Below are 16039 nucleotides of genomic sequence, written 5' to 3'. Positions count from 1 at the left end.
GAATGAACAAATGAATGAATGAGATCTCAGGTCCTTCTGCTCCAGGCCTGTGCTCTACCCACTGGGACACACTGCTTCTCCTTTTACTGTGTGCTGAGCACGGACCTCAGCACTTGAACTCACTTCTGCATATTCATCTTGGATGTAAAAATTCCCATCAAGCTTTGTTTTTGTAAAAATCAACACTTCCTAGTGGATATTAGTAGGTAAAACCTCCACCTTCGCTCTGCCCAAGCTTCTAATTGGGAATATTTTAACTCTCGCAAACCGTGGAATTGTCCATCTGTTACCCTTCACTTCCCTCTTCTATTAAGAGATCGTTGCAGTATCACAAGTGCTTGGTTTTCTCCTTCAGGCTTTTGGGCCTGACCCAAAACACTAGGCTGATAAGACTTGGGCAGTGAAATGAGATGAAGTGTCAGAATAGGCATGACAGAAGTCAAAGGCTGAGAAGCCTAAAGCCAAGTTTGGGCATGAACAGCTCCAGGGAGACACTTGCATTCTGGTGACATTCTGACTCTGCCTCCTGCTTGTTTAGGTTTTGTTCCGCATCTACGAGTCGTAAAATCAGTGCGTTCGTATGGCTGCATTCACCTCTCTCTGCTGCTTGTAGCTTCTTAATGGCATCTGTTAACCTGTCCTTTAGGGCATTCTTTCTGGTCAGTGCGCCACTCACACGCCGACTGGTGTCAGCTACAGCCAAGTCATTACCTGTGGAGAAGGAAAGGAAGTTAATAACGTCAGTATTTGTTAAGTGCTATGTGTCAATCACTGTTCTAAGTGCTGTTAGATACAAGGTAATCAGGTTAGACACAGTCCCTGTCCCACATGGGGCTCACATTCTTATTCCCTATTTTACAGATGAGGTAACTGGGGCATAGAAAAATTGAGTGACATGCCCAAAGTCACACAGGAGACAGTGGAAGAGCCGGAATTGGAACCCAGGTTCTTCCAGGCCCGTGCTCTATCCTCTAGGCATGCTGTTGTTTCCAAGAGAGTTTCAATACTTCAAATCTCCATTCTCCTGTAAAATTTTGTTCACTGCAATAATGATCACATTTATTAAGAGCTTACTGTGGGCTGAGAACCCGAGAGATACAAAGTTTTCAGACTGGACCCGTTCCCTACCTCGGGCATGGAATGCCCTCCCTCTTCACAACTGCCAAACTAGCACACTTCTCCCCCTTCAAAGCCCTACTGAAAGTTCACCTTCTCCAGGAGGTCTTCCCAGACTAAGCCCCCCTTTTCCTTTGCTCATCCTCCCCTGCCTATAGCCCCGACTCCCTCCCTCTGCTCTACCTCCCTCCCCTCCCCACAGCACTTGTGTATATATGTACATATTTATTACTCTATTTTATTAATGATATATATATATATGGAATTCTGTTTATTTATATTGATGCTGTTGATGCCTGTTTACTTGTTTTGATGTCTGTCTCCCCTCTTCTAGACTGTGAGCCCGTTGTTGGGAAGGGATTGTCTCTGTTGCTGAATTGTACTTTCCAAGTGCTTACTACAGTGCTCTGCACACAGTAAGCACTCAATAAATACAACTGAATGAATGAAAATCTATTTTATCGTCATTTTACAGATGAAGAAACTGAGGCCCAGAGAGGTTAAATGACTTGCCCAAGGTCATAGCCTAGACCGGAGGTGGAATGAGGACTCAACCCTGGCACTCTTGGTTTCCAGTCCTGTGCTCTTCCCACCAGGCTACACTGTCTCTTTTGGGTTTGTCTTGGGCAGATTGTTTCAAAATGAACCCAATGGCACAGTAAGCTATTACAGCAAATGCTTTTTTAACCATGGAAAGAGTTCCTTTCTTCCTAATTTTGGATGCTGGAGCGGGAAAGCACAAGATCATCTGAGTTCAAAATCTGGTGGGTTTGGAATTTTTGTATGAGGACTAGCCAAAGCAGAGTTTGTAAACAAGAATGAAGGGGTATGCTTTTTTTCCCGTAAAAAGATGTTTGTTTTATATGCTTAAGTGATTAATTTAAAAAGCGCTTGTTTCCACAAAGCCTTAGAACTAGGAAATGATAATACAATAATAAAATTAAATCCAGCAGTTGAAATCCTCCATTAAATGGAAATCAAGGAAATGCATCTAGTTTTGTGTTATGCTTGAAAAGGTGGTCAACAACGAGGCTGTGAGCCCACTGTTGGGTAGGGACTGTCTCTATATGTTGCCAACTTGTACTTCCCTAGCACTTAGTACAGTGCTCTGCACACAGTAAGCGCTCAATAAATACGATTGAATGAATGAGGCAGAATCTTGTAGATTTAAAGAGCGAAGCAGGGAGGCTTAAGAAAGGGCTCAGGGCTGGGAGAAAGGAGACCCGGGTTTGAGTTCTAGTTCTACCACTGGTCTTCTGTGCAACCTTGGACAGATCACTTAACTTCTCTGAGCTTCAGTTTCCTCATTTCTAAGATGAGTGTGGATAAGATAAATTGTGAGCCCTGGGTGGACTGATCTCAAAACGTTGTATCTAAGTAAGTGTTTAAGAAATGTCAGAATTAATTAATAATATTATGTGGTGATGTTTACATGATAATAACTACCCATAATGTAAATATCACCTTTAATACATTATTATGATACAGAATCATTACTAGTAATAGTAATAATTATTAGTAATAATGATATTATCAAGTGCCCACTGGGTACAGTGCACTTTACTAACATTTCTGTAGAACAAAAGTTCAAGATATGTGGGACACAAAAGTTCTCATTGTTTAGATGCTGAATCTTGTTAAAAATATTGTAGGACTGTAAATGTAAAAATGGTAAAGATGACTATTAAATATTTATAATTTTGAAGATTGCTTCATTGAGATTGCTTTATTCAAACTAATTCCTTGTCCTTTTAACAATAATAATAATAATAATAATAATAATGGCATTTGTTAAGCGCTCACTATGTGCAAAGCACTGTTCTAAGCGCTGGGGGGGACACAAGGTGATCAGGTTGTCCTACGTGGGGCTCACAGTCTTAATCCCCATTTTACAGATGAGGTAACTGAGGTTCAGAGATGTTAAATGATTTTCCCAAGGTCACACAGCAGACATGTGGCAGAGCTGGGATTAGAACATATGTCCTCTGACTCCCAAGCCCATGCTCTTTCTATCGAGCGACACTGCTTCTTTTCCCTACATGGTGAACTCTTTTTTTGTTTCATAGGCCAACTGGTACTTATTAGCATTTTGTACAATGTATTATACTTCTCCAGAATTGTGTGTGGTAAAAATTGTACTTTTTTTGCCCCTCCTGGAAAACTATATTGACAGAACTGCTAGTGTATCTGTCTAGATTTTACCTGCTGGGGACTATGTTTTTATCACTAATATGGTATTATAATCTTCCTAGCATTAACAAAAAAACCCTCCTCTGGAAGCCTGTTTCCAGTATTTCAAAGTAGTAATCGTGTCTTTCTAACTCCTTGAACTCTGACTAGAAGTGATCCTAACAATCTACAGCAGCATAATTTCTTCCTTAAGAAATATCTTTCCATATGCAAAAAGGACTCAGTTATTTGAGAAGTTGATTTGATTAACAAATAGGAAGAAATAGTAACTTGAATCAGCAGCCTCTTGCAGTTCTTTGGCTTGATTGAGAAGGTTTTCACTTTCATCTCTGTGGTAAATGATCTGAGTGTCAATCCCAACTACAGCCTACAAATTAATTGGAAAAAGAAGGAGTCAGAATAATGCAATTAAAATGTGGCACTTTATCAAGATCAAAATCCCTGCTGCTTCCTCTTCACAAATTACACTGAGGTCGTGTGGGTATTAGAAAATAATTTCTCTGGAGTTTTCAAATTTGCTTTTTTGAAGTATTTTGCCTGGGAGAACATTGCACTCATTGGCTCCTAGGGCATCAACTACCATCACTATGCAGATGATTTTCAAATCTACATCTCCAGCCCTGATCTCTCTCTCTCTACAGTTTCTTAATTCCTCCTGACTTCAGGACATCTCTCTCCACTTGGGTGTCCCTCAACACTCAAACTTACCATGTCCAAAACAGAATGTCTCATCTTCCCACCAAAACACTGTCCTCCCCCTGACTTTCCCATCACTATAGACAGCACCACGATCCTCCCTATCTCAGTAGCTCATAACCTTGGCATTATGCTTGATTAATCTCTCATTCAACCCAAATATTTAGTCTCTCTTCATGATGTCACTAAAATCTGGTGTATTCTCTTTTTCCATAGTGTTCCTTTGCTGATCCAGGCACTTATCCTGTCTTGAATCATCATCAATCTCATTCATTTAATCAATTGTATTTATTGAGTGCTTACTGTGTGCAGAGCACTGTACTAAGCACTTGGGATAGTACAATACAACAATAAACAGATACATTCACTGCCCACAACAAGCATACGGTCTAGAAGCGGGGAGACAGACATCAATACAGATAAATGAGAAGTAGCATGGCTCAGTGGAAAGAGCATGGGCTTTGCAGTCAGAGGTCATGGGTTCAAATCCCAACTCTGCCACTTGTCAGCTGTGTGACTTTGGGCAAGTCACTTAACTTCTCTGTGCCTCAGTTACCTCATCTGTAAAATGGAGATTAAAATTGTGAGCACCCCCATGGGACAACCTCATCATCTTGTAACCTCCCCAGTGCTTAGAACAGTGCTTTGCACATAGTAAGCACTTAATAAATGCCGCTATTATTATTATTATTATTGTTATAAATAAATTACAGATAAGGACATAAGTGCTGCGGGGCAGGGAGGGGGGAGGGAAAAAGGGAGCAAGTCAGAGTGACACAGAGGGAATGGGAGCAGAGGAAAGGAAGGGCGCTCTCAATCAGGCTTTGAAGGAGGGAGAGTAATTGTCAGATTTTAGGAGGGAGGGCATTCTAGGCAAGAGGCCGGACATGCGTTAAGGGGAGGTGGCAAGATAGGCAAGATCGACACACAGGGAGAAGGTTGGCGTTAGAGGAATGAAGTGTGCGGACTGGGTTGTAGAAGGAGAGTGGCGAGGTGAATTAGGAGGGGGAAAAGGTGATTGAGTGCTTTAAAGCCAATGGTAAGGAGTTTTTTTTCATATGGAGCTGGATGTGAAACCACTGGAGTTATTTGAGAAGCGGGGTGACTTGTCCTGAAAGTTTTTGTAGAAAAATGATCCGGGCAGCAGAGTGAAGTGTGGACTGGAGTGGAAAGAGACGGGGGCCAGGAGTGGTGGTGGGGGGGTGGGGGTGGCCTGCGGGGAGGTCAGCAAGGAGGCTGATGCAGTAAACCAGGTGGGATAAGATGAGTGATTGTATTAACCTGGTAGCAACTTGGATGCAGAGGAAAGCGTGAATTTTAGAGGTGTTATGAAGGTGGGACCGACAGCATTCAGTGATGTACTCCTTACTGATCTTCTGGCCTCCCGTCTCACCTTACTCCAGTCATTATTTCATTCTGCTGGATGGATCATTTTTCTAAAAAAAATTCAGTCCGTGTTTCCCCATTCCTCAAGAATGCCTATCCACCTCCTTGTCAAACAGAAACTCAATACCTTGGGCTTTAAAGTACTTAATCACCTTGCACCCTTGTTGATTTCCTGCTACCACCTAGCGCACTCGCTTTACTTCTCTGCGTGGCTCAATGGAAAGAGCATGGGCTTGGGAGCCAGAGGTCATGGGTTCTAATCCTGGCTCTGCCACTTGTCAGCTGTGTGACTTTGGGCAAGTCACTTAACTTCTCTGGGCCTCAGTTACCTCATCTGTAAAATGGGGATTGTGACTGTGAGCCCTATGTGGGACAACCTGATCTCCTTGTCCCCCCACCCCAGTGCTTAGAACAGTGCTTTGCACATAGTAAGTGCTTAACAAATGCCATTATTATTATTATTATTATTAATATTATATTCTCTACTGCTGACCTACTCACTGTACCATTATGTCACCTATCTCACTGCCTACCCCTTGCCCATGACCTGTCTCTGGCCTGTAGCGATCTTCCCCTTCATATCGGACAGATAATCATTCTCCCCACCTTCAAAGCTTTACTAAAATCACACCTCCTCCAAGAGGCTTTCCCTCACTAAGACTTCATTTCCCCTACTCGCTCTTCTTCAGCAGTACCCACGCACTTGGATTTGTACCCTTTTTAAGCCCTTGAAATTCACCCCTCCCTCAGCCCCACAGCATTAACGTACATATCTGTAATCTATTTTAATGTCTGTCTCCCCCTCTAGACTGTAAGCTCCCAAGGGCAGGGATTGTGTCTACCAACTACCAAGTTCTTTGCACTGTGTTCTACATACCATAAACACTCAATAAATGCAATTGACCGATTGATAGATTTGGTTTTTGACAAGTAATGCAGCACCACTTTGATTCTGTGTCCCTCTAGACTGTAAGATCCTTTGGAGCAGGAATCTTGCCTATCAAGTCTATTGTAGTGTCTCAAGCACTTAACACAGTACTCTGCTCACAGTGCAAGCTCAGTAAATGCCACTGATTGATTGCTTGAAATAGGCCAAACAAGTTTCGGTGGAATTTGCCCTCTGCTAACTTTGCTTCAGCCACCTGAATGGCTAAACCTGTATTTATTTCAAGCTTGAAATTTAAATAAATTAAACTTCTCTTCATATCACCCTCCCCTCTCTCTCTCCTTCCCTTCCTCCCTCCAGTCTCACCATTCCATCTTTCAGTCAATTGCATTTGAGGCAAGAAATTAATGTTACATTAGAGAATCCTCTCTCTTATGAATCGATGCCTTATCATGGCAGGAGAGTTTGTGGATGCTGATGAAGCTTAGAGCTATGACATACAGGGCTACCCATAATGGAAAGGTCTAAGTTGAAGCGTCAGATTCACTTGTGGGCAGCAGCAGCATGGGAAAGAATCAAAGGCAGATGACCAAGTGATCAAAATGTTAATCAAAGACCATGGCAGAGACTCAAGTTTTTTTACTGTGTGCTAGAAGGCAATAGGAAACCACTTCCTTATCTTTCCCCAAAAAACTCTATGTACACACCTACCAGAACAACTTAATGGCAGAAGATGGGACATTCTGGAGAGGACGTATCCACAGAGTCTCCACGGATGGGAAATGATTCGACGGCATTTGAAGAAGATGAGAATCTTAGTACTTACGTCATTTACTCGGTCTGTAATGTTCAGTGCCAGAGTAGCTGTTTCATTTGCTTCATTGACAAAATCTGCGATATTTTCATACACATTTGACGCATCCAAAGCCTTTTGTACAAACCCATTGGCGTCAGCACCATGCAAATTCCTGTTAGGAAAACAGACAAGAACTGGAAAAGGGATTTCCATTCCTCATCATTTCTTTTCCTTTCTCCCATGTGAAATGATGTCAGTCCCAGGTTCCCCTCATTCCCATATGACTGAAGCATCAGGAGATAGACCTGATGAGCCAAAAACCAGCCCATTTATCATTTTTCCAAGTCTCTGGAGGGGCAGGGATTGTGTTTGATCTATTTAGGTTGAATCTACCCCATTGCTTAGCACAAGGTGTGGTGCTTGGTAAACACTTAAAAAATGCCACAATTATTATTATTACAGTGATATTGGGGCTGCCCTGATTCCAGTCTCAATCTTCAGCCTCTGGTTGGATTTAATTTGCCTTGCATCCATTTGCCGAGGCTGCTGGGGTCAGGACTTTCTCCAGTCAGGCCTGGATCTGGGAACTTCAAGGAGATTTAATTATTTTTTCCACCTCTTGCCTCGTGGGTTTGTTTTCTCAGTGTTCTCAGAGGCCAGGAAATCTGGGTTAGTCTGGGAGCATACTGGAAAACTTGGGAGATTTGATAGAACCTTCCTCAGAAACCCTGAACAGATTTGGTTTCCAAGGCTTTTTAGTCTATTGATTACGTAGACTCCAACCCCTGGGGAATATCGGTACAGGTAAGAATCCTCACCTATTCCAATGAACTCTTTTCTTCTCCCTCTTGTTGGAGGGAGGCAGCCAAACAATAATATTGATGGCATTTATTACTAAGTGCTTGCTATGTGACAAGCAATGTGATAAGTATTGGGGCAGACAGGAGAAGTAGCATGGCATAGTGGATAGAGAATGGGCCTGGGAGTCGGAAGATCGAGGGTTCTAATTCTGGCTCCTCTGTCTGCTTTGTGAACTTGGGCAAGTCACTTTACTTTTCTGTGCTTCACTTACCTCATTTGTAAAATGGGGATAGAGACTGTGAGCTCCAAGGGGGACAGGGACTGTATCTGACCCGATAAGCTTTTATCCATCCCAGTGCTTAGTATGGCATGTGGCACACAGAAAGCACTTAATAAATACCATAAAAAAGGAGATAAATGGATGAGGCACAGATCCTCTTCTATATGGGGCTCACAGTCTGAGAAGGCGGGAGAACAGGGATATCATCCCTGTTTTACAGATGAGGGAACTGAGGCACAGAGAAGACAAATGACCTATCCATGGTCACCCAACAAACAAGAAATCAGGGTCTAGAACCCATATATCCTGCCTTCCAAGCCTATGCTCTTTCCCTTTGGCCTTGCTTCCTCATTTGATTCCTTAGGCTCTAGGTTGGGAAAAATCTCAGGTTACCAAATGGCAAATGCCCAATTCCTCCTTCTGACTCCCTCAGTTCTGTCCTTTGGAAATGATTCTACTTGACACTTAAGTTACTCTATATTCAGCCTTTCCTCACCACCTTCAGAATTGCTCTATGCCTGTTTTCAGCGATGGAGAAATGTAGACACTTAATATAGTGGTATTTCTTAAGTGCTCATACTATGTAACAAGTACTGTAATAAGCACTAGGGAAGATATAAGATAATCAGTCAGAAACCTTCCTTGTCTCCTGACTCCCAGTTCCAGGCTTTTTCCACCCTGCTGTTTCTGTCTGTCTCCCTGTAAAGCTCATTGCTAACCCTTGCCTTCCACAAAACTTTCTCTTAGTCAATTAAATGGGAAGGAGATTTCCACTTTCCATTAACAACATCCAGTTGTTAATTGCACTTCATTTTTATTTTACAACATTTATTAAGAGCTTACTAGGTAACAAGCTCTATTCTAAGAGCCAGGATAGAAACAAGTTAATCAGGTCTCAAATGGGGTTCACAGTCTAAATAGGAGGGAGAATGGGTAAATGTTTTGTAGTTTTATAGTTGTAGAAACTGAGGCACAGAGAGATTAAGTGCTTTGCCCTAGGTAACCCCATTTGCAAGTGGCAGGCCAGGATTAGATTGTTCTTTGACCCCCAGAAACAGGGTAAGAAAGGAGATAAGGGAAGGAATAACAAGGAAAGGGAAGATTAAAAAAAAAACTTTTTATACAAAGAATAATTTAGAGTGATCAGCATTGGTTATTAGTGGGGTGTGATTAGGTCTTTCTTATGTCAGAATAGTATTTAAGCCCATTATGGGCATTTAATAAACAACAATTGGGAATAATGTTTTAAAGGACAACCTTCAGTTTTACTTCGAATGTGGATGCTTGAGGTAGATTGTAAGTACTTGTGGACAGAGATTGTGTTTATCAACCCTGTTGCATGGTTCTTTTCCAAGCATGAAGTACAGTGTCAATAAATGCCATTAACTGATTGACGGAGTTAAATGGTATTTTCCACCCGGGTTAGGATTTTCACAAAATTGGGCCCACAGGCAACCAGGAGATTTCTGTTTAAGGGCATCTTAAACCTAACTTTTAATACTTGTTTATCATTTTCAAGTAACATTGTTGATAGGTTTAATGGGTTCTTGACCTTAGATGCAATAATATAAGCTTTTTCCCTCTCTCACCAACTCACCAAGAGATGGCCTGATTAGCTATTACTTCCAGGAAATGGATTCAGTTAATATTTATTGAGTACCCCGAGTGAGTACACCCCACGGAAGCAGATGCTGTGAGGACAAGATTTGGAAATTTGCTAATTTATTTTCTCTTGGAAGCTGAAGAAAATCAATGGTTTTGGTTGGTTAGTTATAAACTTGATGCTTTAGGTGGTCAGTAGAATGGATAGATTGCTTGGTTAGAATTTGTGTTCTCTACACAATCCTCGAACTATTTCTCTGAATCAACTTGGTAATACAGATCTGACTGTTTCATGTCTGTGCCTTCCTGTTGGCAAAATTGGAGATCGTAATGCATTTCACACATATCATGGCCGTGTGAAAACGGGATGTGAAAATGGGATATTTTTAAAGGGCTCTGATCTCCCGTGGTAATATTTTTTCATAGCACTCTTTTGAGAAACAATGTGGCCTAGTGGAAAGAGCACGGGCCTGGGAGTCAGAGGATCTGGGTTCTAATTCCAGTTTGGCAACTTGTCTGCTGTGTGACTTTGGGCAAATCATTTAACTTTTCTATGTCTCAGTTGCCTAATCTGAAAAATGGAAATTCAATACCTGTTTTCCCTCTGCCTTAGACTGCAAGCTCCTTCTGGGACCTAATTATCCTTTATCTACCCCTGCACTTAGTACAGCACTTGACACTAATTTAAAGAACTTAGTAAATACATTATTGTTATTATTTGGTTTGCTGAAGTACTTCTCTTTTTTCCATTCTCCTACCATAAGAACGTGTAGTAAACATTACCTGCTCAGTTCATCAGCACGATCTTGAAGGTCCTTGGCATGCTCCACAGCCTGTTGGACCAAATCCTGGTTGAGGTTAGATAAATTGGCCAGTTTTTCTTGTAATTCTGCTTTGGCTCCATCTATTTCTGCATAGATTCCTGATGCATTCTAATGAAAGAATGTGGTTAAAATTGATCATGAAAAAAAGCCGAGTTCGTCTCAAAATAATTGCTTTTGGTGTCCCAAGGTAAGAAAGATACTTAGATTGTTTTCAAAATTCAATGGAAGGTTTTCTTTTTTTTGGCACATTGGGATGATCAAATACACAATTGAAAACTGGAAACTGGAATCTAGTTTCTTAAAGTTCTGCTATTTCCTCTGCAACAGGATTACTGTTCTAAACTTCCTTGGAAATTCTGGGTCAGCTCTTAGTACAGTGCTTTGCACACCGTAAGCCCTCAGTAAATACCACTGATTGGTTGACAGACATACTGCTAATTCTGACTTGTTGACTGAGAATTGTTTAGAAAAGAATTGAGCAATTCAAAGCAAAAGATTGGATAATACTTTTGTCAACTTAGCAAAGAATGTCAGGGACAGTCAGAGCAAATAATAAGTTTCCCGGACTATGAGTGGATTATTTTTTACTGGAATATCTACCAGTACTCAGGTAGCTAATAGAATTAGTTTAATTGGAGCTTAAATTACCAGCTCATCATTTTAAGCAGCTAATAAAAAGCACTATCCAGACTCTTACCTTTATCACATCACTCAGTTCTGAAACAGTTACACGTGGGTTTTCCAGAGAGTCAGAGGATGCTGTCAGAGAGACATTGACAAGTTCCATTTGTTCTAATACTTTTTCATGCTGTTTCTGGGGAGAGAGAGAGAGAGAGAGAGAGAGAGAGAGAGAGAGAGAGAGAGAGAGAGAGAGAGAGAGAGAGAGAAAGAGAATAGTGTAGGTTTTAATGTCTATGATATTTATCAAATAACAATTTTAAACTGTCAACCGAAGCATAAATTGGGGCTAGATTACAAAACGATGAAGAATTGCTTCTTGCTGAAACTTGCTCTAAACTCTACACACAAGTTGCCCTACCCATGTTGTCTCCCCACCTAGAAATTCCCTTTTCCCTTACAGCAGATAGAGCACAGCTTTCACCACATTCAAACCCTTCCTAAAATCAAGATTCCCCTTATTAATTTCCCAGTACACTAAGCTGTATCATCCCTCTATATAACTATGAATTTATCTGCACTTTCTTTAGCTCTTTTGCATAGATGCCTGAGAAGAAGCATGGCTTAGTGCATAGATCTTGGGCCTAGGAGTCAGACGGCCCTGGAATCTAATCCCAGTTCTGCCATTTGTCTGCTGCGTGACTTTGGGCAAGTCACTTACCTTCTCTGGACCTCAGTAACCTCATCTGTAAAATGGGGATTAAGACTGAGAGCCCCATATGGGATATGGACTGTGTCCAACCTGATTGGCATTTATCTATCCCAGTATTTAGTTCAGTGCCTGGCACATAGGTTAACAAATAACCATAAAAAAGTCTGCTCAGTTATTTATTTTGACTACTCTAGTTGTAAATATCTTCATATCTGTATCCTCTGTGCCCCCCGATTAGAGTGTAAGCCCTTTATGGGCAGGGAAATGTCACATCCTTAGTCTGTACTTCTGCACTGTACTTACTGTGTGCAGAATACTTGGGAAAGTACAGTGCAACAAAGTTGGTAGACTGGATTCCTGTCCACAAGGAGCTTAAGGAATATGAGGCATTCATATTCAAAGTGAAACTCAATGTAGTCCTTAAAAACAATATTCTTTATTGTTTATTGAGGGTCCATAATGGATTTAAATGCTGTCCACTGCTTAGAACAGTGCTTTGCACATAGTAAGTGCTTAATAAATGCCATTATTAAGAAAGACCTAGTCACTGACCTCTAGGAACCAACAACCAAGCAATATGAGCAACATTTTGTAGAGGAAGATTTTCCTATTCAATTTTGTATCTTTTCTCTTTGCTTGCTAATCCTCTCCTTATCTTCCTTCTGTCCCTGTTACCCACCAGGATTTTAGAACAAAATGAGGTGTTAGGATTCCAGATGTTCTTAATGCAAAGCGGAAATCTCCTCCCCATTTAACTGATTTAAAGAAGGCTTTGTGGAAGAGGTGGACTGTTGATGAGCTTAAATAGAAGACTGAGAGAAGCAGCATGGCCTAGTGGAAACAGCATGGGCTTGGAAGCAAGAGGACCTGTGTGCTAATTCCAACTCCATCACTTGTCTGCTGTGTGACCTTGGGCAAGTCACTTGAATTTACTTCACCTTAGTTTCCTTATCTGCAAAGTGGGGATTAATTCCTACTCCCTCCTACTTTGACTGTGAGCCCCTTGTGAAAAGGAACTGTGTCCAGACTGATTATCTTGTAATTACCCCAGTGCTTAATAATAATGATAATAATAATTATGATATTTGTTAAGCACTTACTATGTGCCAGGCACTGTATTAAGTGCTGGGGTGGATACAAGCAAATCGGTTTGGACACAGTCCCTGTCCCACGTGGGGCTCACAGTTTCAATTCCCATTTTACAAATGAGGGAACTGAGACACTGAGAAATGAAGTGTGCCCGAGGCCACACAGCAGACAAGTGGTGGAGCTAGAATTAGAACCCATGACCTCCTGACTCCCAGGCCTGTGTTCATTACACCATGCTGCTTCTAAGCAGCTTAGTAAAGTGTTTGGCATATTTGTAAATGCCCAACAGATAGCAAAATTAATTAGTGTGGGGAATGTAGCATGGGAGTTCATATAGTCACAAGAGGAGACAGGAAAGACAAAGTAGTGTTAGGAGTGAGGTTGGAGGAAAGATGTCAGGCAGGAGGAAGATCACCAAACCGAGGTCAGAGATGGAGGACTGAAGAAAAAAAATCACAGTGAGATGATAAGGTTGGGAGGACTGGAGAGTGTCAGCTGAGGTGTAGTAGAAGGGAGCCCGTTGTTGGGTAGGGATTGTCTCTATTTGTTGCCGAACTGTACTTTCCAAGCTCTTAGTACAGTGCTCTGCACACAGTAGGTGCTCAATAAATACGATTGAATGAGTGAATGAAAGAGAGGGAGAGAGTTGATTGAGTACCTTAAAGCCAATGGTCAGGAGTTGCTGTTCGATGTCAAAGTGAATAGATGATTATCAGGTTTTTGAGGAATGGAGATGCATTTTAGAAAGATGATTTGCAAAGCAGAGTGAAGTAATTTAGAAAGGTGATTTGCAAAGTATAGACTAAAAAGGAAAGGGGCAGGGAGGCCAAATGAAGACACTGATACAGTAGTCAAGCCAGATTATGGCAAGTGTTGTGATCAGGGTTGTAGTCATTTGGATGGAGAAGAGAGGGCAGATCTGAGAGCTGCTGTGGAGGAAAAACTGACGGGATCTAGCAACAGGCTTGATGTGAAAGTTGGAAGAGAGCAATTTCAGAAGCCGGTATGATGGGGATGCTGTTGACTCTGAGGGGAAAGTTAAGGGGAAGAGAGAATCTAGGAGGGAAGATGAGCAGCATAACCTAGTGGAAAGAACATGGACCTGGGAGTCAGAGGACCTGGGTTCTAATCCCAGCTTCAATAGTTGCCTGCTGGGTGACCTCGGATGAGTCATTTAACTTCTCTGTACCTCAATTTCCTCATCTGTAACATGGGGATTCAATACCTGTTCTCCATCCATCTTAGACTGTTAGCCTCCTATTGGATAGCCTCGTCCCCCTCTCCATCCCCCGCATCTTACCTCCTTCCCTTCCCCACAGCACCTGTATATATGTATATATGTTTGTACATATTTGTTACTCTATTTATTTTACTTGTACATATCTATTCTATTTATTTTATTTTGTTAGTATGTTTGGTTTTGTTCTCTGTCTTCTCCTTTCAGACTGTGAGCCCACTGTTGGGTAGGGACGGTCTCTATATGTTGCCAACTTGTACTTCCCAAGCACTTAGTACAGTGCTCTGCACACAGTAAGCGCTCAATAAATACGATTGATGATGATGACTGTGTTTTGCATAGTGGATAGAGCATGGGAGTCAGAAGGTCATGGGTTCTAATCCCAGCTTCACTGCTTGTCTACTGTGTAACCTTGGACAAGTCACTTCACTTCTCTGGCTTCAGTTCCCTCACCTCTAGAATATGGATTGAGCCTGTGAGCCCCATATGGGACAGGGACTGTGTCCAACCTGATTTGCTTTTATCTACCCCAGTGTTTAGCAAAGTGCCTGACACATAGTACATGCTTAACAAATAACCACAATTATTATTATTATATGCTTATCTACCCTAGCATTTAATACAATGTTTGGCCCATAATATGCACATCACTGGTATGAAATCTCCACATCTGCAGCAAGGGAGATTGTGAAGGGTAGATTCTCTACTGTATTACTCCCTTTCAAGAGTTTTTGTTGGAAGAACTTTTACATTTCTCCTCGACATAGACATTTCTCAGGATGGGTTGTACCTCTTTTTCCCGTAGTTTGGCAGCAGTGGCTCTGTTTGTGTCCTCTGCATCTCTGACATGGTCCAGGGCCTCATCCAGTGACTCCTGCAGGTCTGTCAACTTGGCATCATAGTCATCCAGCTGCTCCCAGACGATGGGAAGTAGAGATCTGGTGTCATTGAACAATGCTTTCCAATTTTCAGCTTGCTCTAACACTGAAAGATAGAGGAGGAAGCGATAAACCATCCTCAGTTCATCGGTCAGTGTATTAATAATAATGATAGCATTTATTAAGTGCTTACTATGTGCAAAGCACTGTTCTAAGCACTGGAGGTTACAAGGTGATGAGGTTGTCCCATGGGGGGATCACAGTCTTCATCGTCATTTTACAGATGAGGTAACTGAGGCCCAGAGAAGTTAAGTGATTTGCCCAAAGTCACACAGCTGACAAGTGGTGAAGCTGGGATTTGAACCCATGACCTCTGATTCCAAAGCCCGGGCTCTTTCCACTGAGCCACACTGCTTCTCTATTAATTCTAAGCTTCTCTCTGCTTCTCTGTGTTAATTGAACACTTACTCTTTGCAGAGCACTTCATTCATTCAGTCATTTATTAAGTGCTTACTGTGTGCAGAACACTGTATTAAGCGCTTGGGAAAGTACAATACAACAATAAACAGTGACAATCTCTGCCCACAATGAGCTAATAGCTTGGGAAAATAGAGTAGAATTAATAAACATGACACCTGCCCTTAAGATTACAATGTAACATATTATTTTTCCAATTCTCTCCTATCCCAACTTCAGCTTGGTGCCTACTGTCTACTGGAAGCTTTCAGAAATACCAGGTTTGTAAGTAAAGTGAAAGCAAAGTGAGAAGCAATGTGGTCTAGTGGAAAGAGCATGGGCCTGGAAGTCAGAGGACCTGGGTTCTAATCCTAACTCCACCATGTGTCTGTTGTGTGACCTTGGGCAAGTCACATAACTTCTCTGTGCCTCAGTTCTCTCATCTGAAAAATGGAGATTCAAAACCTGTTCT

General features: G+C 41.7%; 1 protein-coding gene across 1 annotated transcript in view; it reads right to left on the bottom strand.

Moving 5' to 3' along the window:
• The window catches only part of LAMA4 (laminin subunit alpha 4), a 158212-nt gene that overhangs the window by 50388 nt on the left and 91785 nt on the right, over window positions 1–16039 (bottom strand). Inside the window, exons 11-16 of the mRNA XM_038761015.1 lie at window positions 15024–15217; window positions 11275–11391; window positions 10537–10685; window positions 7101–7242; window positions 3577–3673; window positions 595–711 (exon numbers count right to left, since the gene is read on the bottom strand). Coding sequence (XP_038616943.1) covers window positions 595–711; window positions 3577–3673; window positions 7101–7242; window positions 10537–10685; window positions 11275–11391; window positions 15024–15217 — 816 coding nt within the window. The remainder of the gene's footprint in view (window positions 1–594; window positions 712–3576; window positions 3674–7100; window positions 7243–10536; window positions 10686–11274; window positions 11392–15023; window positions 15218–16039) is intronic.

This window comes from Tachyglossus aculeatus, chromosome 19 (assembly GCF_015852505.1).
Source record: "Tachyglossus aculeatus isolate mTacAcu1 chromosome 19, mTacAcu1.pri, whole genome shotgun sequence".
In the NCBI taxonomy this organism is placed as follows: domain Eukaryota; kingdom Metazoa; phylum Chordata; class Mammalia; order Monotremata; family Tachyglossidae; genus Tachyglossus; species Tachyglossus aculeatus.
This window is presented reverse-complemented; position numbering and strand designations above follow the sequence as displayed.